The 25,116-nt window shown below is 38.9% G+C and overlaps 1 protein-coding gene across 1 annotated transcript; it reads left to right on the forward strand.

Annotated features, from left to right (window-relative positions):
- Positions 1 to 16,000: 16,000 nt before the first annotated feature.
- Positions 16,001 to 17,607, forward strand: LOC112752324 (uncharacterized). Its single transcript, XM_025801535.2, has 6 exons — positions 16,001 to 16,110; positions 16,195 to 16,368; positions 16,452 to 16,589; positions 16,709 to 16,833; positions 16,914 to 16,989; positions 17,071 to 17,607. The coding sequence occupies exons 1-6, from the start codon at positions 16,030 to 16,032 to the stop codon at positions 17,197 to 17,199; spliced, it is 723 nt and encodes a 240-aa protein (XP_025657320.1). The 5' UTR covers positions 16,001 to 16,029; the 3' UTR covers positions 17,200 to 17,607.
- Positions 17,608 to 25,116: the final 7,509 nt, after the last annotated feature.

Genomic DNA, 25,116 nt, shown 5'->3' on the forward strand with positions numbered 1-25,116 from the left:
TTTTCAATTCTCAAATGTGTCCTTTCATGACAGGGTGGTGTAAGATCTTCTCCATCATTACAGGTGAAACTATAAAAAATGTTGTTTCTTTCAGTTACACCGGGTTGTAATTTATTTGTATTTAGACTTCGTTCATAAGAACACAGTCTCATCGATCCATGACTGTCAATAATCTACTCATGAGGTGTTTACTTGGAAATTCTGTCATGCATTCTTTTCCTCACGTCCATTTCATCACTCTCGTTTTCTACTTCCCAGTCGGGCTGAAAGATGAATTACACCTCTACTTTGTGCTATACATTTTCACGCAGCTTTTAGGAAGTGAAGCAGTTGTGTTTGTGATGGAAGTTTTTTATCTTTTTCCCGTCTTCATGTTTTTATGCAGCAATCTCTGCGTATTAGTTGTAGGTGTCATAGAGTGGGTAAAGAATGTAGTCGTTTTTTTCCCTTACTTGCATGGTTGCATTGTACTACGAAATAATCTTTTATGCAGTTTGCATTTCTATAGCAGTTTTCAGTTTATAAAGATTTTTGTAGCTGTGTGTGATTCCTCAATTATTATCATTAATTAAATGTGTGTCATTCTCAATCCCCAATTGCACCAGATCGTATGATTCTTGTGGTTTTTGTCGTGACTTACATTGGGTAAGTTATTTTGTTTTCAGTATAACAAATTTGTCTTTTTAACAAAACGCGTATGACGTAGTCGCTTTTCATAATTAGAAGCATCTTTCATTGTTCAATAACGACGTTTTGTCTTTTTATATTGTAAAAAATAGAAGTTTTTATCAAAACGTCAGTAACGTTACGTTCTATCATACTAGGAATGTAAAAAATCAGAATGAACAAAAAATCATCGCTTTTCAAATTAAATTTGTCGATTTCTATAAATCTTAGCCTGCATATACCGGCAAATGTTCACATGTCCTGAACAGAGGAGAGGAAATGGATTAAGGCTTAAGTTGCTAAATCACGTATAAAAACAGACTTGTGATTAATAACAGTCACCTCGAATAATAAGCTGATGTTATCTAAGTGAGCATTAGACTAATAATACAATAGAATATACGTTAAAAAGTAAACAAGGCAAGACAGTGGAAAGTAAGACTGTACAAACCAGGTAACACATGCTTGTAGGTGTTGTTATAAGTAAGGTTAAGAGAGCCTACCACCTAACCAGAGTTAAGAATAGGACGAGGATGGTTACGAAGATAAACAGGAAAAGTGGTAGGGATTTAGTTGGCGGCGGCTCTGGTTGGATCGGTTGCTTTGACGGACAGTTGAGTGGTTGTCCCCTCCTTCAATTTGACGTTGCTCCTGTATACCTTGGTCGAAAGGGAGTAGTTGGTCAGGGATCTGTGACGGGTTGTGTCGAATGGATGTTGCATGCATTGGATGCACTAGAGAACCATTGTTGGTGAGCTGAGTCTGTAATTGTTTGGCAGATACGAATTGTTCGAACGCCAAACGAGCTTCATCGAAGGTTTCGTAAGACTTATGGAGGTTGCCGCTAAATTCGTTAACTTGCCTATGACAGGCCGGCCAGGAACTATAGATTCCAGGCACCCTCCCTAGGAAAACAACATAGTATTTCTTCTTGGCACGGACCATGTTGAGATTCCAAGTGAGAGTATAGATGGGAGGTTTAAGAGGTTGAGTATGTTTAAGATGGGAGGTTGGTTTTGGTGGTTTTTATAGGCAACGAGAAATGTGCCTGTGATTTGAACGGGAAATTAAAATTTTGCAACAGTAATATTTCCAACGGTAGGATAGTTAGCGAATGTGGGGCTCACATGTGTCGTTCTGATAGGAGCATAAAGTAGCGTAATTTTGGTTCGATGATGGGCAGGGTTTCGGTTGAAATAAAATGTTATGAAATAATCTATAAACTTCGAAACTTAATTATCAAAACTAAATATAAAACAAGTGGGAAATTCAATTGTAGCAACTCATTTATTTAATGTTTAATATGCAGGTTGTAATTAAATTGTATTAACTCATGGGAGATTGACGAAGGCTTGCAGGTCGTAGTCTGCGCGACACTGGATGCAGGGGATATGAGCGGCCCTGCCGAAAGCATGGACGGAGTTTCGCTCTGCCGCATGTCTGCGATAATCATACAGAAGAGGCATGTGGCCCCTGGTGGAGCACCTAGGTGAGGCACAGACAGTGTGTTGTTCTTCTATACGGGGCATTTGGACCTCACCTGGCCACGATATTGTCAGAATTGAAAAGCACCTCGCGTTACTGCCAGCGACTAAACCAGCCGCATCAAGCTCCCGATACAGTTCCAGCCCTTTTTGTTTTTCTACGTTTTCGTCCGTGCGAAGCATCAACATCATGCTCAGTGCGTATTTGGCTGCTGCATGGCCTGTACTTGTTGCACTGTTCAGCATCTGGATGCCAACATTTTCGTTGCGTCTGATGAAGAGTTCCCGCAGTGCCTCCCGAAACAGAAGCTCTGGGTTGCCAGCTGCCATGCAGCGATCAAAGAATCTCTTTGCCTCCGGTTTGAGGCACCACCACCAGGGCGTAGCATGCGAGGGTGGTATGGAAACACTCCGGTGAACGATATCGGCCTCTCCCGCATCGTGTGCAGCCTTACAGGTCATTCTGAGACTGCACAGGGATCGGATGGAGTCTGTCGCAACTTTAATGGTTATTGCTTCCCAGACGTCGTTCGGAATGAAAGCGATATTTGAACAACAGTGGATTGTCATTTTCAGTTTGTTCCTCTTGGTTCCTCTTTCGATGTGGATGGGGATACGTCGTTAGAGTATCGTGTTTGGAGTGTGGCATAGGAGTGTAGATAGGCTCCATATTTATAAGTCCACCTATCCTGTTGGAAACCTGAACTTGAGTGTAGCAGATCCGTTGTGAGTATCGCATTCGTAATATTAAACGTTAGAGTAAGCGTAAGTGTATTTTGGTGAAAACTGAAAACTGTATGGGGAATGGTATTAATTATTGGAAAAGAATAGATGAACCAGAAAATTTTTTAACAATGTTCCCCTAGCACCTAGCACTATCCTAATTAAATTACTCTGTTAATGTTATTATAATACATTGTTCAGCCGTTCTTAAACAAAAGTTGTAAATATGGGTTTATTTTTGTTAAGCTGTTGTTGTATACATTATTCCACGTGCAGCTAGTAGAATGTTAAAGTTTCGGGCACATACTTAGCCGTTTAATATATGAATAGTTAATCGTTAATTATTTATGTAATCTGCATAGTTTACGGTAGTTTAATATCACGTATTTGAACCTCGTGTTTTTGAAATTTGTTTTGTGTATCACATAGAGAGGAGATGATGCGACGCGTTTAATGAGAGATAAAAAAGCGTTCAACATTTGGTGGAGGGTGGGAAAAATGGTTAGGTCAGGTTAATGCATTTATTACCGAATTTAAAGCCCTGGGGAAGCGGTGTGACTGTCGAATGAGATAAGTGTGTATACATAATTGGATTGGAGAATGTGATGGGGCATGTCATATATAAATATAAATAAGTTTGATGTTTGAGATTACTTCGTTGTTGAGGAATTTGTTAATAAGATCGAAGGTTGTTATACATCCTTCAGTGAGTGAGTCGTTGTTCATTGGGTGGGAACAATGTGGAGCCCCAGCGTTGGTGATGCAAGTGGTTCTTCTGGAGGACCTGGCCCTAGCGACCCTCTCCGCGACGACGGTAGGCGGTTTCACATTATCTTCTTTCCCGGTTTTCCTTTATGTCTGCTCATTGTTATTGTTTTTTGTCATTTCGAATTCTAGAAGTTGTCCCCACCGTGAGTCCTGACCAGTTTGTGATCATGGAGGACCTTGAGCAGACGCTGCGGAGGGCATGCGACGCCCTTAAGATAGAGCCTCCAGTGTTTAAGCCCCGCGATTGCATATCTGTCCAGGGCGTCCGCTACTATGGGTTTGTGGTTCATGTGGTGGGCCCACCGGACGGAGTCAACTTTGTGGCCTACGGCAGGTTCTCCCGCGATCAACGCATGGCCAGGCAAGATGCCGCTTTATCATCCCTGCAAGCGGTTGTTGGAAGTCTGGGAAGGAGATCCTCGACTACAATTACTACGTGGCTCAGAGTTGCAGGGAACGTGTTGTGGAGTTGGAGCGGATATGTAGTCTGTCCGTCGACTCCCGTGTCGCTGAACTGGAGGCTGAGAACGCTCGCTTAAGGGAGCGTCTGGCTTCTTGGGAGACCTTGCACGGCCGTGGATAACGTTGGTTTGGTGTTGGGCATACCCTTAACTGTTTCTGGGGATTCGGGTTTGTTGGTTAGGGTTCGTGGTTGACAGTTTTAGGGTTTGTGGTCAAGGGTTTCTTATCCATGTTTTTGGTTCGTGACTCTAACATTTATCTCGTTATTACAATATTATGTAATACTTACAATCTATATGATATATTATTTTCAGTCCATATATAGTCATGAAGCTAGGCGTTATTTTGTTGTAGATTACAGTGCATTGCTTTCAAATGAAGTTAAATTTAAAGTCATTCCAGTCATGGTTGAAAGTTTTGTTAAGAAACGAAGTGTACCAATTAATACGGAGTAATTGAAGAGCATACAACTTATTATCATAAATGTGGAAGCCGAGACGGTAGAAAGTGTTTAGTTGAAGTTTGTGAAAACGGTTTATGGACAATTATTGTATTTATTATGGAATTGCAATAACTCCCTCGTGAACTGGTATCATTAGGCAGTTCCAATTGGAATGGAGACGGTTAGGACGTGGTCTGCAGTTTGCTGTTTGGTGTTTGGTGTTTATGTTGTCAACATATCCCTAGTTTTGTTATTAGTAATTTTATAAATTAAGTACTACGGTCGCTAATAACAATAAAATTGTTTTTAACACGTTGTCTACCTCACAATTTTGTAAACAGCTGCTGCACAAATATTTTGAAAGTTCAGATATTTTCCGCGTTTGATTTTTAATAATGTGAAATGTGTTAGCAACATGAAAATGATTAGGTTTGTTGAGTTTATTGTTATTTGATTTAAAATTTGTTTTAAGAGATGGATAGTAACGATGGTTGAAATTTTTTATCGATGAAAAAATAAAGTTAGAATTAGTATTCTTATTGCAGTGAGAAAACAGTATAACTATGATGCGAAATGGGTAAAGAACAATGGAAATAAATAATTAAAAATAACACGCAAACATTACGTAACGAACCTTAAATATTAAATATCGAAATTGGGTTGCATATTTTGATTTTTAAAATTTAAACTGTTACGATTTATGTAGATTACCTCAAATTTCAAAAATAACAACCTAAGAATAAAAACTAAAATTTAAAAATACCAACCTAAATAAAAAATGTCTATAATTTAAAACAATAAGTTGTAAGTAACTTAAAATTTAAAAAAGTTACAACGTAAGCCACTAACGCAAATCAATTTTAAGATTTTGTTGTCTATAAGCTTGCTAATAAAAAATCGATGGAATAAAAAAAATGTAAACGAATCCGTGATTATCGAGATTGTAGAAACTGAAAGAGTTAACTATATATTATAGGGTACTTAACGATCCAAAAAATACATGCATATCGCTACGTTTGCTTAAATCTATAGTAGTTATAATGTGAATTTAGTTTCGTATAAAACTATAATTTATTTCTCCCGTGTTTAAATAAATGGTGATTTATAACATAATAAGAGTAAAAAGAAATTCTAATTTATAAATAGTCCAAATTACCAACATAATGTCTTCATTTATTAGTAATTTTTTATTTAATTCAATAACATTACAAATTTTTAAACATAATAACCTAATAAAGCGTAATTTCAAATTAAAATTTTTTCATATATCCGAAAATAAATATTTTCCATTTAAAATATTTTGTTTTAATAAGTTTGAGTGGCAACTGGCAACACCTTAATTACTTCTTCTGTCCCATGAGGCAGGAAACCAATTGGCTTCTAGCAGAAGACTTCATCAAAAGCCGACGGCACATTCTTCTAGGTACTGCAATTCTCAATACATTACTTCCCTAATGAATTAGATAAGATCTCGACCTAATATCCGCCTGATTCATACGCTATCGACTCTGAACAGGTTCTTCTAACTCAGAATATCCCCTTCATCCACTGTGTTGGTGCCCTGACGAAGAAATGGCCGAAGCTCACGCCAAAGGTGACGCCCTTAGGGTTATCAAAGCGGCAGGAGAGATGTCGCGGCCGATGGTAGGTTGTCGACTCCGCTTGTTATTTTTGCGATTTTTTGTTACTCTAATCGCGGGATTTTGTTTTATCTCTTACTCGCACTCCTCATGTTCCCTTTTATGCAGCGTCTGCCTATACCGAATGGGCTCCTCCCCAAAGGTAGCAACCATCTGTACATTACGGTCGCCGATGGGTCAAACCATTCTTACAAGATTGCATGCACCCCCAAGGGGTGGAAAGAGATCGCTCTCGGCAGGGGATGGCAGAGGTTCTATCATGAATACAAGCTACAACCATCTAACATTCTGCTGTTCAAGCACAAGGGCAGAGACGACTTCAGCGTTCGCATATTTCAGTCGCCGGGTGTGGAAAGGACGTATGATACGTCCGGTGATGACTCCGGTGACGAAACACCCCCCCAGGCGCCCAGGAAATGCACAACCCCTACTCAAGCGCCCCGGCGTCGAATGGGATGTATCAATGTCCCCAGGAGCTCGGCTGCAGCTGAGGTGGAGCAGACATTTCAGTCCGAGCACCCCTTTTTCATCATGCACATCACAAAAAGGCTCTTGGGCATCCACTTCCTGGTAATGGCTTTGTCTCTACACTCTATATACACCTGTTTCTTTGTTTAAGTTTGGGAACCACATAATCTGTTTTATTCCCCTTAATTACATATGATTCTCCGTTATGGTTTGGCCAGCCAAATGTCCCGCACTTTGGAGACGACGTCAAGGATGATGCCATTGTAAATCTGAGAGCGGGGGAGATCTCCGTCCAGGCAGTCTACGGAAGATACGTCGGCAAAAGAAGGCGCAATTGTGGCAGCATTAGTCAAGGGTGGGGGTTTTCTTGAGGAAGTGCAACATAACTGTCCCCAAGCTAGCCGTCTTCGAGATCTCCCGTACCCAAGCTGAGGTGGAGCTGTTGGTCCAATTTGTTGATTTTGAATGAATCAACATGGGTTAAAGAGGATGTTGACTTTGTTATTTTGGATTGTCCTGTTTCATTTGTCAAAAACTTTTTCTCTTGGGTTGTGAATTGTGATGTATTGCAACAGCTACGCTTAACTCCTTTTGTTCCTTATAAAATGTTCTGTCCTTTAACTAAGTAGTTTTGACATAATCTGTGTGCCTTAGATTAGTGTACCATATCAATTTCTCCAGCGCGATGCAATCATGTCTTTAGTTATTGTATTTGACGTTACTCTCCATTTTCATGGACTGTGTGCACTTTTGTGGGGAAGAGCCAATTCTTCTGTTATGTTATCTTTTTGGCATTGAAACCTTTGTTAGCATTGGACAAGCGTTGCATATTTCTGAACTGTTTTGTCTTCGTGCTTCACTATTACTGTTTAACATGGGTAAAAGAGGAAGCTTTTCATCTTTCTCATCGGTTTTTGTTCTTTTACATTCGTGGAGGGTGCAGGTTCGGTTAATTGTTGTAATGGCGTCACCATTATTTGGTCTGGATTACAAGGCATGTGTTTTCTGATTAGTTTACTTGCATGCAAACAAACGGGTTCCTCGGTTGGAAGTAACCCATGTTTCTCTTATAATATCTATTGTTTATCGTTTTGCAGGTTTCACTTTATTATGCACAAATTCATCTCAGCTTAGTTGTTGTAGGTGTCAAACGTTGGGTTCAACACTACAATGTTTATTTGGCACACTTGCATAGTTGCATCTTGTCTTATTAGTTCATAGAGCATTAAGCAGCAGCAAATTCATGTTCTTTTTTTGCAACACAAGAGTTCAATGAACGATCTTTTAATCAGAAAATTTTTCGGGAGAAACTAATACACCAGTAATTACCGTTGCACACCATGATCGTTTCACAATCTAAGCACGGGAATTCATTATCAGATTAACCATAACATTAGGTGTTTCTCAATGCCATGCTTCAACAGGACATAGAAGATACACCATGATATACAAAATATCTCAAACAAAATAGTCTTAACAACCCTACCTAAACCTCCTCTTAGAGACACGGAAATAACAAAGTTTTAGGTAAGCAAGGGATTAGCAGGAATAAAGCAACCTTTATCTCTGGGTTGTTGCCATGATTTTAACTTCAATCTATGGGGTGATACAATCAAGTCTATTGTCGCAAATAGATTCAAGCATGTGTATCTTAGACTCCAGCCTCGTGATCTCTTCCCGAAGATCCGCGTTTTCCCTCTGCAGAGACTTAGCACGAAGATAGTTGAAGTCTCTGATGTCATTACCCGTGTATGCTAAAAGAACCCACAACATGCTGAACGCAGCGTCCTCCCTCGCGTCATCCTCTAGTACCGTGTAACGACCCTTTGCCCGTAGGTTTGGGCCAAACGGGTTTCCAGGGATTATAACATTGAATGCATAAATTGGTCCCAGATCCCGGTGGAATTTTTCCTCACGAAAGAAACACGGGCTGGGTATTTTAGTGTCGTAGCAATACATTGATAGCCAGAGCTCCATGCTGTTGCTAAGGGCGAAGTTATGCGACGCACACTCATCCGCTGGGATCATTGGTGCTCCTGTAAATGAAAAAAAAATAGCCTGAATATGGAATTGTTTGTCTCTCAACAAATGTATGCGTTGGTTGTTAATAAGCTAATTGTGAATATAGTGACATTCATGGAAAGGTCATTCTGCACTTTACCACCAACAACACAGGCAACGCGTCCTTCGAATGTTGGTAGGGTTCGGGGCGTCCGCATCGGTGATTCGACTGTGCCCGTCTCGGACATCATTTCCGCAGTTGCCTCCTTGTCCGCCTGCAGTGTTTCCATCCTTGATTCGTAGGCGTGAAGTGCCAGGACGTAACTATTGAACCCGGTGTACTCCGGTTCGGGGTGGCTGAGAATCTGCTTGTTGGCTTCTTCAAAGGAGATGTATACTCCCGTGTTGTGACCCTTCGTGACAACGAAAAACGTGAATTGCTTCATGGTCTCCTCCATTGGGTCAGGACAAGCTAAGGGTGGCTGATTTAGTTTTTGGGTTTTTACGGTGGGAGGATTTGGGGATTCAAATTTTGATTGGTTTTGCTTCCGCCCCCGTCATCAGAAATAATGTCTTTGTAGGGTTAAGCAGTCTTCCTGGGGAAGCTTTGAAATTGATATTTTGGGTAACAACACCCTCAAAAGCATGAAATCAACGCCTCCTCTCTTCAATCGCGTCACATCAAAATCTTTATCTGATTGATGTGTCACTGGTATCGACAGACGTACCCTTCCCGGATCATCTAACTTTTGGGCAAGTTGATACAAGAGTATGTGCTGACGTGTAATGAATTTTAATGCCTACTGCTCCTGCTCCCTTAAAAGTACCGGGTTGAGTTCAGGCCTTGGCCACTAGGTTGGTAAAGGCTTTCAGAGTTAATTTTCCTGAATGGAAGCTACGGTACGTGAGTGCAGACGATGTTTGCTTGCAAATCCATGCTTTTTGCTGGGCCACAGAGTCGTGCTAGGAGGAGGGATTTCGGTTCAAATCCGGTAAATGTATTGAAGGCAGGAGCCACTTCATCACGGGAAATATAAGAATGTGACACGATTAAAAAAAATTCCAGATTTATATACATTTATAGAAATAAATTATACAGAATTTCAAATGATTTTGTGACAACAAATTGCATATTGATATTTACTATGAGCAAAATGTAATGTATTCTTTAAATTGCAGTCTTTATTCAGGCTTGAAATAGAAAATATGTATTTCAGATAAAATTTACTTAAAAGACATCCGTAACTTGTAACTTGTAGGTAACGATGTTGGTAATTTATATTAATTCCCATTTCAAATACTAGATATTACTTTCTGTTTTCTGTTTGTCCTTCTTTAATAACTTAAACGTTATATCTACACTCAACAGAGATGACCACGAAAAGAAAAATTAATGGTTAGCAACGATTTTTTTTAAGTAATATTTTTTATTTTTAGATTGGTTCTTTGAATATTAATGGGTTTAATTTTATTAAAATGTTTCGCCGAAAAAGACATTTTTTTTCCAATTGTAACACATCTAAAGTAATGAAGCCGGAATTTAAATTTAAACCTAAAATAATCAGGATTTATAATTTGTATTCGAATAAAAACACAGGTTAAATTTTTTTATTTATTTTATTATCTATTTCTTTATTGCAGTGAATCATGAAGCCAAATTCGATAGATTTCATTCAATAAATGTATATCAAACATATTAGTTTTATAACGTATTTGTTTGACGGACTTTACATGTGTGTGTTAATATTTAAAACCCTTCAAATTTATTATTTGATTGTAAATTTTTTAGTTCCTTAATTTGACCTTCTTTTATTTTTTCCAAATGTGCTTTTCAAATGACAATCCGTTATTAATTAAAAATGGTAAAACTTAAATAGTTTTTTAAACCCTTGATTTTAAAGTTTTTGTCTGCGAATTTTAGTTTTATTTAGTCTGATTTTGGATGTATATATAAATTTAAAACGACATTAGATCTACTTGGATATGTTTCTTTTTGTTTCTGTGTAACTTTTTTAAAAAAATGGGTGATTAAAGTACAGCTTACAAATGAAACTTAATCGGACTGTATTTTTTAATAGGAGAATGTTGGCATTAACTGTGATGTTACGGTAACAAATGTTAATTTCGTTACTGTAACGAAATCAAATTTAAATTTTAACCTAAAAAAACCAGATAATGTAACCATGATATTAAAATGGTTATGATTGGAAATTTATTTATAACGAGGCCTGCAATATTATTTTTTTGGAAAGTGGCAAGGCTTCCGGCTAGGGAGCTGCAGCATGGCCTGTGTTTGGCCTGGCATGTTCCGGTCTGTTATAAAAAAGGTACTGGGCCCGACACTTTTAAACGCTTTAAAACGTTAATGGGCCAGACCCAGCACAAGTAACTGTATAACAAGCCAGACGTGTTAAGATCAATGTCTCGGCTGGCATCTTCATAATGTGGGCCGTAAATAGCGCTTCAACGTCGATAAAAACTACTGATCAAATACAACTTTTTTAATTTAAAGTATCACCTCTTTTATCTTACTATGTATAACAAGTAGAGTCAGCAAGGAACACAAAATTAAAAAATAATTTGAAGATGTTAAACACGACTTATGTTCAAAAGTAAAGTTCGCCAAACGTGAACAAACAATTAGTAACGTTTCGCTGTTAGTGTAGATATATGACATATATGATTACGGTTTTTGGCCGTTTAGAGTAAGATATTATCGGGTGATTCTGTTGGTTTGTAGCGTATTGCCCGCCAATTAAGGGTTAAATTTGAAAATAGCCCAACCGTACTGACAACCCGACTGAAATATTGATATGTGAATCGAGTCTCTTTTCTATAATGTTCCTCCCAAAGTTGCCAGAACCAAACCTGGTATCGAACCGGTCTGGTCACTGGGTCACTGGCTCACTGCTTAAAGCAGTTGTGTTATATAATATATATTAAATTATTTTCAAATAGAATCACAAAATAAAACCCCAACATGGTGGCGTAACTTATTCGAACCACCCAAGCAGAGCCGCGTTGAACAATGCGAGCATTCATTTTTTGAGATTGGAAACACCATAGCGCCGGCAGGTTTCATCGAGTTTGTCACGTGCTGCCAGAGTTTGAGCGGTATGAGTATTTATTATAATAAAAGAGGCAACCGAACCGAGGAGACCAAACGTGCTTTGGTGTTTTCTAGCCCAATAGGGCGATCCGGTCCAGTTATTACAAATGTTGTTTCATTTATGTCGTTGCGTTGATGAAATTATCTTTAATTAACTCTACAACCCTAAACCAATGACATGTATGCCGAATAATTTTAAGCTGTGCTTAGGGGTGGAAATAGGCAAGGCGGCCTGCCAGGGGCCTGCAGCCTGGCCTGTGTTTGGCCTGGTCTAGCCTGATAGGAAATAGGCCCAGGCTGAAGCTATTAAAAAAGTCTATATTCTTTAAACGGCCATGCCAAGTCATTTGAGATAGCCTCTTGGGCCTGTCATGCCGGCATGTGCCTGCAAATATATATAGAGACTTTTATTGTACTAGTTGAAATGCTACTAAAAAGATTTGATCTTGGGTTTGTTTTCTTATAATAATACCTTTGTCCAGTAAGCCATTTGTCTCTTTAATTATATATGTGTATTTTGCATCAATGTTATCCATATATTTATTATTTTATGTTCTATAATTTTAAACATTAAAATATTTTTTAAATTTAATTATGATAAAAAAAAACAGGCATATTGACATGCTTCAGGCCAGGCCAGATTTAATAACAGGACAGGCATAATATTCATAAAAAAAGCTGTACCAGGCTACAGGTCAGGCTATGGCCAATATACTCTAATACAGGCCTGGCCTGTTAAGAGTAAACCCTGACCTGAGCCCGGCCTGTTTCCACCCCTATGTGCTATTGATTTTATAGGCAGTTCGTGCATAGAGTTGTCACATTCAGTTAATTTTTCCACACATTTAGTTGCCGGTCGAACCAGTCCGCCCCGTTCGTCTAGATTGTATTCGCGTGGCTGCATGGGTTGGGAAGGGTTGGCCCACTAAGCCACTCCTTGTTAGCAGGGTTCTTAACTTCTCACTCGAGTTGTTGCTATCCTCTGCGAGAGCCAGGTTGGCGGAGGGAATAGGTGAATGACACACGTCCAGAGTTTAATTTCTTGTGAAATGTATATACTTTGTTCGGATAACAAAAGTTCAATAAAATTCAAAATATCAATTACAATTAACTTTTATTTGAAAATTTAATTATTTTAAGGATTGTTAGTGTTCAATACGAACCGAATCAAATTGTAGTATTTATCCACGCTTATATTGAATTTAGTACATTGAATAAAATGATAGGGATGTTTTTGTTAAATTATGACTTTGGATAAAATTAAATCCTTTGTTGAACTACTTAAGGTATTTAACCAAAAGGAAATATATATTTCAAATTATACATTTGTCTACGATGTTGCTGCACCTTCATCCATAAATTAATTATCGTTGCATGGAAAGCATCATAACATCTATCCAATACTCATTTATACAGAACTGCGTCAAAAATTCTCTTTATATCACTAATTGGCCCCAAATAACTTTCCAACAAAATCATTTTTTTCTTATTAATAGGTGAATAACCGATGAAATTCAATACAATGAAACTGCGAAAAGTTTATTTATTACTATAGTTAAAACCTTTGCTCGAAGGTGTTAAACTCAAAGCCGAGCCAAATGAAACCGCTATTCCAATTCCACCCAAACCAGAACCGATTTAAACCGAAATAGTTTAGATATGATCGGATTGGAATTTTTTACAAACGGCTGAATTGGAGCGCATTTCGGATCGACTATCCATAACAATTCCAATCCAATCGAAACCGAACAATGTCTGATTATGTTATTATGTTAACATTTTACTTAAGATTTTAATTATTAAATGTTTAGCTTAGTAAACCTGTGTTTGACATTATTCATATATAATAATTACTGAATTAAAATTTTATGTTAAAATTGTAATTTAATATTTAGTTTTACTGGAATATATTTTTGTTCTTATGTTATGTTATCGTTGGAAATGGCAACCTGTGGAAGCCAAGACTGTTCAATTTCTATACAAAATTGCAAGCGAATCAAGAAATATATTGTGAACATTGAGTGTTTCCACACAGATTGTCAAGGGGTGGGTAGCACAAAAATAGGTGGGTCAACTTGAAAGGGTCACATCAATCAATGTTGGCACCAACGCTTCAGTGATGGGATCTGTATAAAATCAAATCTTAGCTGAAGCAAGAGTGGAACACACAACCAAAAAGAAAGCCTAACCACGGTACTTCAGCCAATTACCAAAGGCAGACATTACCCTAAGCGAACAAATGGCGAGAATGGACGACGGGGAGAATCAGCCGGAGGAGTCCCAGGAGACTGAGACCAATGATGCGTAAGTTACATGTTGCTTCGTCTATGTTGCTTCTCCCCTGTGGGTCTTCAGAAGCTTACACCTTTTTCGGCCTAAAGGGTTTCTCAAAATAGTGTGTTTGTTCTTGTTTAAGCACTTTGTTTAATTTACTAACAATTTTGACCTTGTCTTCCAGAGTTGTTCCCGCGATAGATATGGGAACCCTTCGAAGGGTCTCGGTCGCAGATGGAACGTCGACCCTTAATCTAGAGCTAACGATGAACGTGGTACGACTAAACCGTCTCTCTAACATTGTTCTACCCTCTTACCTTTGTGCGAAACCGGAGTGTGTTATAATGTTTTTGTAACATGTTTTTTGGTACAGAGCCCTAATGGTGGTCAGGGAGAAAACCTAACTGAAGATCCCAAGACCCAACATGATGGACTACTGCTCCTCGCAGTGAAGCTGCTCGAGGTACGTGAGCCATTTTTTTTGTCTAAGTAATTTTAATCCAACTATGTTCGAAGAGATATTAATGAAATGTGCCTGGGTTTGGAACAAAGGCACCACCTTTCGTAACATATATTTCACATGCCCTGTTTTAATGAACATGTGGTGATCCATTTATCGTCCAAAATTTTTACTGTCTATTGTTTGACCCGAGCAAAAAAAATTTCCCACGTGACCATGTCTTACCAAGACCACATTTGACCCATTCTAACATGGTGGTTAGGTCCAAAATGGTATTCAAATGCGGTGTTATTTGATGTTTGTGTTTTTTGCTTTCTTGACTGTTAACACAGAAGATCGATGCGCGGACAGTTGCTTTGGAGGATCGCATCTCGGCACTGGAGCGACCAACGTACCAGACGGGGAAGTCCGTTACTGAGATCCATTCACTACTAACCACCCAAGGGGCGAGTCCAACTTCAGCAGCCGCTATACCATCCACAGATACGACCACAAAGCCAGCTGATGGTTACCCGGATATTGAACCCAACATAATAGGGCAAAGACAAAGTATAACAGCTGTTAGTAAGGATATTGGGTCACCAGCAGAACAACTGAAAAGCTTGGAGAAAGGAAAGGGGTTGGCCATGTCGACTGTTATTCCGTCGCTAGACATAATCGTGCCAAACTCTCCTGGTTTTGACGACGACGTCATCATAGACGAGGCACTTTCAACTCCTCGCCCTATTAAGGGCGTCGACAGTTCAGGAAAGCCAAAGCGACCACTTGCGCAGTACTGGTGCTCTGGTGTGCCTAAAAGGACCACCCACTCTGGCACCATTACACTCGACTCAGTTGACGGAGTCTGTGAAAAAGTTAGTAACACACTTGATAGCTTACCTAACAGCCTTTCTTTGTCTTATAAACAAACGACTAACAAATGACACCGGGGCTGTGCAGATTTACAGGGACCTACCGAGCATGTCTAAGCTTGAGTGCACAACAAAAGTATGTGAGATGTTCTCTCCCCCAGAAACATGCGACATTCCACTGAAAATTCCAAAACTGGAGCCAATCGATTCTAACCATATCGTTGGGGAAGCACAGCCTGACTGTAGGAAGCTCGCAACGACTCAGCAAAATAGCCAGGCGAATGTTAATGTTTCTTCTATAGGGGTTGGGAGTGCATTCAAACCGTATGGAATGATGAACGTAATGGAGTCTCCCGTTCTATTAATTCCACTGGCAAGAATCCCCACCGTTGAATGCTCAATATACTACTAATTACGCATTTAATTTATTAGAACCTCGTATCCTGTGGCTAACTAACATTATATTGCCTTTTCTTAAGGGATTCCAAATGGTTTTTAGGCCAACCGTTCACATGGACCTGACACTTGACGAATGCAAGATGGCCGCTTACATTTTTGGAAAAAATGATCAATATTTGTAGGGATAATCTGTGGTTATTAGAATCTTTATAATGTACCTAATATCTTTTTTGTAGATAACGTTGTAATGGAACTGAATCTTGTTTCCCAAATTTCAGGGAAATGCTGTTCAAGTTCTCAACATTGGAAGTTCCTAGAGCAGGATTCCACTCGTTATCGCAGGTTTATATGCCCAATGTTGATGTGAGTACAACCCGACGGCGCCGTTAATATTAGAAAAATGAGATAGATAAGAACGCTGACACAGTTGTTTTCCTTTGTGCACAGATTATGAACATAATCCTCATGAGCGCGTCCATGCGAGCCTGCTGCGTTCTGCCACCTCGTGTTTGGTACACACCTTCGGTGTTTGCCGATGACGTCATAGCTATGAGGCCATTCGAGGTCATTAGGAGAAAATACATGAACAGATGGATGCCGGCAACTAGTCGTCTCGAACACGTTGTTAACGTAACCTTTAACTCCAAATTTTACCATTTTTCATTCAACTTATAGCCTAGCATTCATTTTTTCTGTGTTGACAGGTTTTGGTCCCGGTGTGCGAAAAAACATACACCTGGTACCTCATGGTGGTGGACGTTAAGCATGGGAGGGTGTACTGCCTAGATGTGACAAGAGCTCCAGAGCACAAGGAGCGGAGGGAACGCAACATGCGAACCATTGTTAGTCTAATAGAATTTGCACAACATTCTACCTCACTGCAAATTTTCCATAACTTTTACAGACGTGAATGCGGTTATCATTCCGTGCCATGTGACAACTCTGCTTTTCTTGAATGCAGCTACTATTGCTCGCCCAGTTTTTCATGCTGGAATCTAACATGCTGAGCTTTTCCCATGTTAGTGCTGATCCGACCACTTGGGGACCAATTAAGTATCCCGATGGAGTCCCAAGTTACCAGGAATGGTAATGATTTCTTTTATAACCTGTCATCTCTACATGCCCGAGGGAATTCGTGATTGAAATGACATGTTCCGAATTTGCAGCGACGATTCATGTTTGTGGATTTTGAACTGGATCCAAACAGAAGGCAAATTCAAAGTTTCAAACCTTCCCTGGCAGGTTCGTCCTCCATTATCTAAGCATGTTGTGTCTCTACGAAGGAGTTCATGCATTTTTACCCTATATTTTCCTTACAAGCAGATGGACCCGTTGAAATTAAGGATGAAAACTGCAACAAAGATTGTCCTTTTGGATTGTAACGAGGTGAGGGCAACAGTGGTCTCCAAGGCAGATGCAGCGTGGAGGAAGGTTATTCGCATGAAGGACTGAAAAACTTTCCAAATCTGGTCGAAAGACAAATCACTACTGCATTTTGTTATAGATTAACGTTTGATTACAAGCAGGAAACTGTGATCTAAGTAGAAATCCTATTAGTTGTTTGGCTAACTTCTATTTCGTACTGTGTGGTATATGTATGTCTGCTTCTATATGTGTTTGATGGCTACTTTTGAGTGTGGATACTAGTGGTCCTGTCGACAGACTAGAGCACAACATCCACACCCCCCGAGGTACACCTACTGTTATTGAATGGGGATCTATGGCCAAAACGTATTTGTACGTAGGTTATGGCAATTTGCTTGCCCTTGATGTTATATATGGCTGCTGCCTGCTTTTGCTAGGAAAACTATGTGAACCGTATGGAGTTTATTAGTGACTGAAGTTATAGCTATTTTAGAAGTAATAGCAGCACCTGTGTCATTTTGCATTTGTTACATGCTAGTCGAACAAGAAAAGGGATCAAAATCTGTCAGTCGATTTTATTCCCCTTCATTAAGATAAGGTATAACGATGATATCTAATTGTTGCTATATCCACTCTGAAGCAATATTACGGTATGGTATGAAATGATAATCATAAAAATAGTTTTGGAATAAATTTTATATCTAATTAAAAAGACACAACACTCGTTCATCCATACGAGTATTGATTATATGAATAACATTTAGGAAACAATAAAGATTGGTTCACTATTAATAATCATAGCTATAATCTGTTTAGAGTAATAATAACGTAAATGCAAGCTGTGATAGATTAAAGGTTTTTTATTCTACTAAAGTTTTAATATTCTTACATTTCAATTTCATTGCTTTGAAACTGTAACCTATTATCATATTTAACAATAACAATCATCTCTTTTAGGCTAAAGCTTCATTATTTTTGAATGTTATAGATATACAATTTTTGAAGCCAATTAAAATAAAATTTCAGATTATATATGTTTGCAACAAGAAAAAATAAGCCATATTAGAATATCTGTATTTAATGAATTGTTCACATCATTTTTTTTCTAACTATAAGGGTATGAATGCATATAGTTAAAATACTGAATCTGGATCGGTGTACTCGTGGACCAATGAAACACCGATCATTAGGTAACTGGACAAACCCCATCTGAAACGGTTTACCGGATATGACGTTGAATATATAAATATTAATAACCCCAAATGGGTGAAAGGGCTTGACCTTCATGCACGATTTATGTCACTTTTGGGGCCATATGGGAACACATCACGGTTTACATTACCTAAATCAATACCTTCATGCATCAATCCTCAACGCAGAACGTCAAAATCATGGGTAATACAGCACATAAAATACAACTAATCCGCATAATCCCGTCGATTATGGAATTTATAATAAGAAACCACAACTGACCTAGTGTTCTTACGAATAAACGTCAGTACGAGCAGAATCTAACATTGTAGCCACCAAATAACATAGAAATTAGATTTACCAGTTTATTATTAACAATATCCTTATCTGCAAACATAAGAACTCAGATAATAATCGGTTTCAGGCTAACATGTCGTCCTTAACATCGTAGTTGGAATAACAGCTCACAACTAAGTCGACCGTCGTCATGGGTCTGCAAGCGAAAATTGTTCCCATATGTCGCTTCCAGCTTGACATGCATTTTCAGGCGGACAATTATCTGGGACAACGACGGGTACCTGTTGCATATTAACAAGCATGTCAAACCACATAGCTGTTAACACACTAATTATGCAATGATAAGGGAACGCCTTGCAGCATGAACATTGTAGTGGATAAATCATACTTATGCACACAATGATTAGCATGAACGATTTGTAAAGACGCTGCCTTAATAAAAAGCCCAGTAGTATCTTGTGAGTTTAATCTTATTAAAACGAGGACTGCCTCTTCACCATCGTCGGGCATTGCATATACCGGCAAAACAGGTAACATGTTAACACACAGTTCAGTGGGAATCAAAAAATTTACACATAGAGAATGGCCTGCGTGCATTAATCACTAACTGTATTTTATTTACACACACACTAATTATCTAAAATTTTTAGAAAAAATATGTGCAGGAACATAATAATGAAATAACTACTGCTGCTCCAAAAACACCGTTTAGTTGAGTTCAGAGATTTAAATGCCATTAATATTAAACCGTTCCATACAGTTAGTTTTATTGGTCACGTTGTATACTAAATAGACCATGCAGGAATAAGTTAGGTGGTAACCTTCGTTCGCTTGCGTTTATTTCTCCCAGCAAGTGATTCTTTGTTCCTCGTTGAAGGTTGCGCGGCTCCGTTGGGGCATCTAGTCCTCCGGTGCCCGAGCTTCCCGCATGTGCTGCACTTTCTTTTCGTTTTCGGCGCAGAACCGCCTGCTTGACTCATCCGAGCCGTGCCTTTTGTCCTGACACGAATGGGGTCCTTCAGCCCGCAATCATTTCCTGTTGTCATATTATCCGTTAATGGTCTTAAGCCGTACTTTATTTCAAGGAACAGAGCATCGCTCATAAGCTTGTTTGAGTAAAGCTTGAAGTCTTCATCGCTCATGCAAGCAACGCGCCCTAAACGCTTACACAGCTGGGAGAAAGCACCCAATCGTGTCCTATAGGTCACACTTGGTTCAGCAGTGTGTTGCTCACCACATTGGTTATGTATCTCCAATTTGGCTGCCCTAGACCACCTACGCAGCACCAGGCTTTCAGGGATTTCCACCAAGTCTAGCCTTACACAAACGGAAAGGATATGCACACAAGGAATGCCAAACGACTCCATACGCATGCAGCTGCAAGTAAATCTGTTCGAGATATGGTCCCTATAAACCTTCCAATTCATCTCAGGCCTCCGATACTTCTGAAGAGTATATGCATGAGGGTTGTCATTGTCATCAAATTCACATATTCTAACACGAACACACCGTTTCAGGCTATCCCGGTATCTGAGAAACATTTCGCGGGTGAACATAGTCCATCCAAACTTTTCCAGCTCAACGAACTCCGTTTGTAGCACAGGTGTTCCGTACCATGAACGAAAGTCTAGCTCATCCTCGGTGTCACGCAGAAAATCCACACACCTTTGAAAATTTCTGACAAATTCTAACACCCCGTACCTGCTCTCAACAAACCTCCCTAGTTTGGCGTGTAGTGACTCGCACCTAGAGGTTGTCTGTACTCCAGCAAAAAATCTACCACGAATGTATGCGGTTGCCCAAGCGTGCTTTTTGGTGTACAAGTCCTTAACCCACTCAACCTCCCTGACACCGCACTCATTGACCATTGACTCCCAATACGCTTCGAACTCTTCGATTTCCATATCTGCCAGCATGCAGTGTCTAAACATTTGTGTGAATCTCGGGTCACTTATGTTAGCAGTCGAGTTCCTCAGCAGATGCCAGGCACACAACCGATGATGTGCGTCAGGAAAAACGGTGCGGATTGCTATACGCATGGCCGGGTCGCCATTCGTGATGACTGATTGCGGTGCCTTACCTTGCATGCATTCCAGAAACTGGCGAAGAACCCAAATATATGACTCCTGCGATTCGCATGACACCATTGCTGTTCCGAATACGCATGTCTGGTTGTGGTGGTTTACTCCGGAAAATACTACAACAGGTAGGTTGTACTTGTTGCGGCCATAGGTAGCGTCGAATGCTAGCACATCGCCGAATATCCCATAATCTTCCTGACAACGACCATCGCTCCAAAACAAGTTGCATAGGTGTTGCCCTGATCCCAACTTGTACCGCCAAAACATTTTCCCATCCATGCGTGCCAGACCTTCCAAGTACCTAACAGCTGCACTTACGTCTCCGCCTTGCAGACCTCTCTGTTTCCGTATCTCATTATACATATCTTGCTTTGTGAATGTTACCAGGTTAAAACCCCCTAGTTGTGCTGCGAAGGACTCATAAATCTTAGGTATGCTAATCCCAATCTCTCTCATGCTTGTTAGCTGAGCAACTTCTACCTCAGATATCTTCCTGTGTGACCGCAGATAATCAACAAGCTTCCCATACGCAAGTTCGTGGTTATGCTCCTCGACAAAACGCGACACATACCACCTCCCACTACCCTCTTTCCTCTTTATCCTCATCTCCGCCATGCATCCACATCGGGTTACAGCCTTATGCTCCCTTTTGCGATCAACCTTTTCCAACCATTTCTTCTCTCGAAATCCTTGCCTATTACAAACAAACGTGTACCGCACTATCTCTCCGGCAGTGTTTCTAACCGTCTTGCCTCGCCTTGATGCAAAGCCCTTTAGTCGGCTGTAATTGTTATAGAAGCCGCTAGCCTCCTGAGGTGAAGAGAACTCCATTTCAAGAACATCTTCAGCTCGCAACCCATCCAAACCCAAAAAAACGGGCAACATTGAAGCCCCCTACCTTCCCAATCGGATGACTCAGCATCTTCCTCCACTCTGGTATCATACATTGTGTCCTGAAATAAGAAGACAAACATTATGCTACCAGCTGGCATTATGTGGAATGCGTTCTGTTTAAATATTGCATATCCATGCATATTAACACTAAATAACATCAAAGCCTTGCATTTTAAATTAGTCTCAATGTATATTTTGCAGATGCAATGTTCTACGCATCAGACTCGTCACTTCATAGTCACCACATAGAATATAACTTCTCACAGCATAACCCTCACACCTGCTAAGAGTAAAACCAACTCCATGGACAATACCACCCAGATGGTGTAACAGACCATTCCCATCCAACTCGATTCCACTCACACACTATACAGATTGGCACGTATACGCGTCGTACCTGTGGATTCGACACACCAGCATTGCCCTCCATCCAGTTGTCCACAAGAGGCTCATTCCACATACACGCATCCTTGCAAAAGTTGCTACTTGATGCCATTATTACCTGAAAGCCAAACATGTCAACCTATAACAAACAATAAACTAGGGATTGCACAAACTTCTTTGCCACAGTTACTATAATCAACTTGCCCGAATCAAAACTGACTCACCCTATCAACGAAAAATTATGACACTTACATACATCAAAAACCCTTACTTTACCACCACATCTACTATCCAACATGCTTCCAACATCCTCACAGCCTCCACTTGCCTACTACATACACAAACTTCCAAAAACACCACATGCATTACAACTACGACACAAAGAAGCAAACACGTTCACCGTTAACTCCTAACATTACTAACAATACAGGTAGGTACAAAGCAATTTGTAAAAAAATAAATACCAAAGGCTTTTTCATAAAAAAACAAAGTACAATAACGCATTCTTTGGAGCAGCAAATTCAAGGGTTTGTAACCGGATTAAGCAACAAAATCAATTACCTCAACTTTTTTCAGACGACAATTTTTGCTCAATCATCTCATTAGATCAAGAATGGGGTTAAAACAACATTAACACATCACACAAATTTTCAACAACATCATACAATATTTTTTCATAATTATCAAGAACAACAACAACATCAAATTAGAGTAGTAAAAACTCCATTATTTCAGAGACAGGTTAAACTTTCAGCAACAATGTCACAATGGAGAAATTAAATTGAAAACAAAACGGAAAATGGCAGAATGAGTTCCACACGTCGACGGACTTACACAGGGCGATCGGACCCACGCGTCGACGAACAAAATTGCGCGATGTCCACCGCCTTTAATTAACACGATCTGCGATCTATGGTGCGAACTCGTGCGATCGGGCGGGTGAGATAAACAAGGCCTCCGCTGCGATGACCATTTACTTAGATTCCAACCTCCGCCGTTATCACGGATCCACAAGTCGAAGGCCACAGTCACTTTAACTACATACACAAACAACACAAACGATGAGGGATGAAGACGACCTCCAAGCCTCCATGGGTGAGAGCACACTATCAGATTAGGACATCTGGGGTTTTCCAAAACGACAGCGTATTACAGCCCAATAACTCTAACTCGTAAACCGGCTTGCTGAGGGGCTACTCGGCTTCATTTTTCCTTTCAGCTGAGCACTTCTCCTCTCGTCATTTTTGTCTTTGTTCAGGGACAGAAACGTAATTTCACTTTTCGCTACAGGACAAATTAACAAAACGTGACCGGCCGTACATGGATCATCAGAGTTCCAAAAAAGTGGACTGGAGCATCTAAAAACTTTCCTAAAATATTATCATCAAACAGCACACTATCTTTCGTAATTTAAATTTATAATTTTTTTTTTTTTACAAAAGGATGAGGTTGTAAAGTGATCAAGTTTATATATAAACATTTAGTATTTATATACACCTAAAGTCTCGCTTGTACCGATTGACATTTATTATACTATATATTCTTTAGATTTTAGAACAACTCTCATTTCAATATATAATTTAATTGTTTGCCTTTTTCTGCTTGGTAAATTAAGTTCAATAATTATCCCTGTTAGTTGAAAAATATTTTCGATCAGGGTAAGTTAATTTGAAGTAGTGAAAAGGTCGATCGATTGAGGTATAAGTAGTTATTGAAAAGATGTACGTGCAGGTATTGGTTGGAGGTACTTAACGTGGATTCGATTTTAAAACACTTTATTAAATCGGACAGGTCTAGTTGAACAAATATTCGAAATAAGTAATCGAATAGCAGCAATTACGTAAGTGAAAAAGTTGAAGGCTTTTACCATGTGAGAGATTTATGAGTAAGCGTTTATCAGCTAAAGGACGAAAACGGTTACCAAGGAGTGCGCATACAAGACTGCACCTTGTAATTAATTATCAGTTACAGAAGTAGACTATAAATACTAGAAAGTTTTAGGGAATAAGGAGGGTTGGAACTTTAAGTCAGAAAACACTCAAGCACACTCACATTCTCTGCGAATTCCTGAGTCTGCGATCGAGTTTCTTTTCTGTAGGGTTCCTTCCATGTTTTATCTTTTTAATTTATCTTTCAAGCATTTTTTACTTTCAATGTCCAATTTATATTTCAGCATCTCTAAGTTCCATGCCAAAGTCCTTTGACCCAGTCGAGAGCACTTTACTGCTTTCTTTAAATTTCAACGCAACTTTTTCGATTTTAATACTGTTTCTTTTTGAAAACTTTATTTTTCAGTTTTTTTATTATTTTACAAATTTCAATTTATCTTTTATCTCAATATCCGTTAATAAAAAATATTTTGATACACTTATAAAAAATTAATACCTACAAAAAAAGAGTAAATTTCACTTCCAAACTATTAAAATTGAACCACTATCGATTTGCTAAAAATGGACAAAATAATCCCCATACAAACAAAATAATACATTTCCTTTTCTTGTAGCCGTATTTTGTCAAAGCGTATGCGAGTAGTTGGTAAACTATTTTTCCTTACTGAGGTCCCATCCTAGCTATAACGATTGTATATTATATTACATGTATGATGTATGATGTATTGTCTTAAATCTAATAACATCAATACAAGAAGACGAGGGAGCACAAGCCAAAAGTTTGACTGTTATACTCAAGATTCGAATAAACATCATGTAAAAGAATTTCTTTTGAATTTGCGAAAATTTTGTATAAATTTTTATTTTGTGGGTTATCTAAAACAAAGATGGTAAAAATGGGTCTAGATGTCATAATCCCAATGTCTTTAATTGAACATGTTTATGTCCACTCCTTAGACAATAGTGAAAAATATATGTAAAAAATTTTAATGCCTAAGTTAACAAAAATTTTAAATAGAGTCTGTATAAGTTGTACAAAAAATATTGGAAGTGGTAGTTATCATAAGATAAATCTCTTTTATTAGTAAGAGATAATATATTTTTTTAACTGTGAGAAAAGTTATGTCAGGCTTTGTTGATTATCACCTTTGATTATCATCTTTGTAGTGATAATTAAAGAAATAAAAAAAAATTTAACTTATTTTTTAAGTTGAATTGAGTCACGGGTCCTAAGAATAATTTTAATGGAGAATCTCTCTTTTATTTTT

The sequence above is a fragment of the Arachis hypogaea genome, chromosome 2, assembly GCF_003086295.3.
Source record: "Arachis hypogaea cultivar Tifrunner chromosome 2, arahy.Tifrunner.gnm2.J5K5, whole genome shotgun sequence".
In the NCBI taxonomy this organism is placed as follows: domain Eukaryota; kingdom Viridiplantae; phylum Streptophyta; class Magnoliopsida; order Fabales; family Fabaceae; genus Arachis; species Arachis hypogaea.

Coding starts and splice junctions, on each gene's coding strand:
- LOC112752324 (XM_025801535.2), top strand. CDS start 16,030: ATGCTGTTCAAGTTCTCAACATTGGAAGTTCCTAGAGCAGGATTCCAC. Junction 16,369..16,451: donor CAACTAGTCGTCTCGAACAC/GTTGTTAACGTA, acceptor CTGTGTTGACAG/GTTTTGGTCCCGGTGTGCGA. Junction 16,990..17,070: donor TTTCAAACCTTCCCTGGCAG/GTTCGTCCTCCA, acceptor CCTTACAAGCAG/ATGGACCCGTTGAAATTAAG.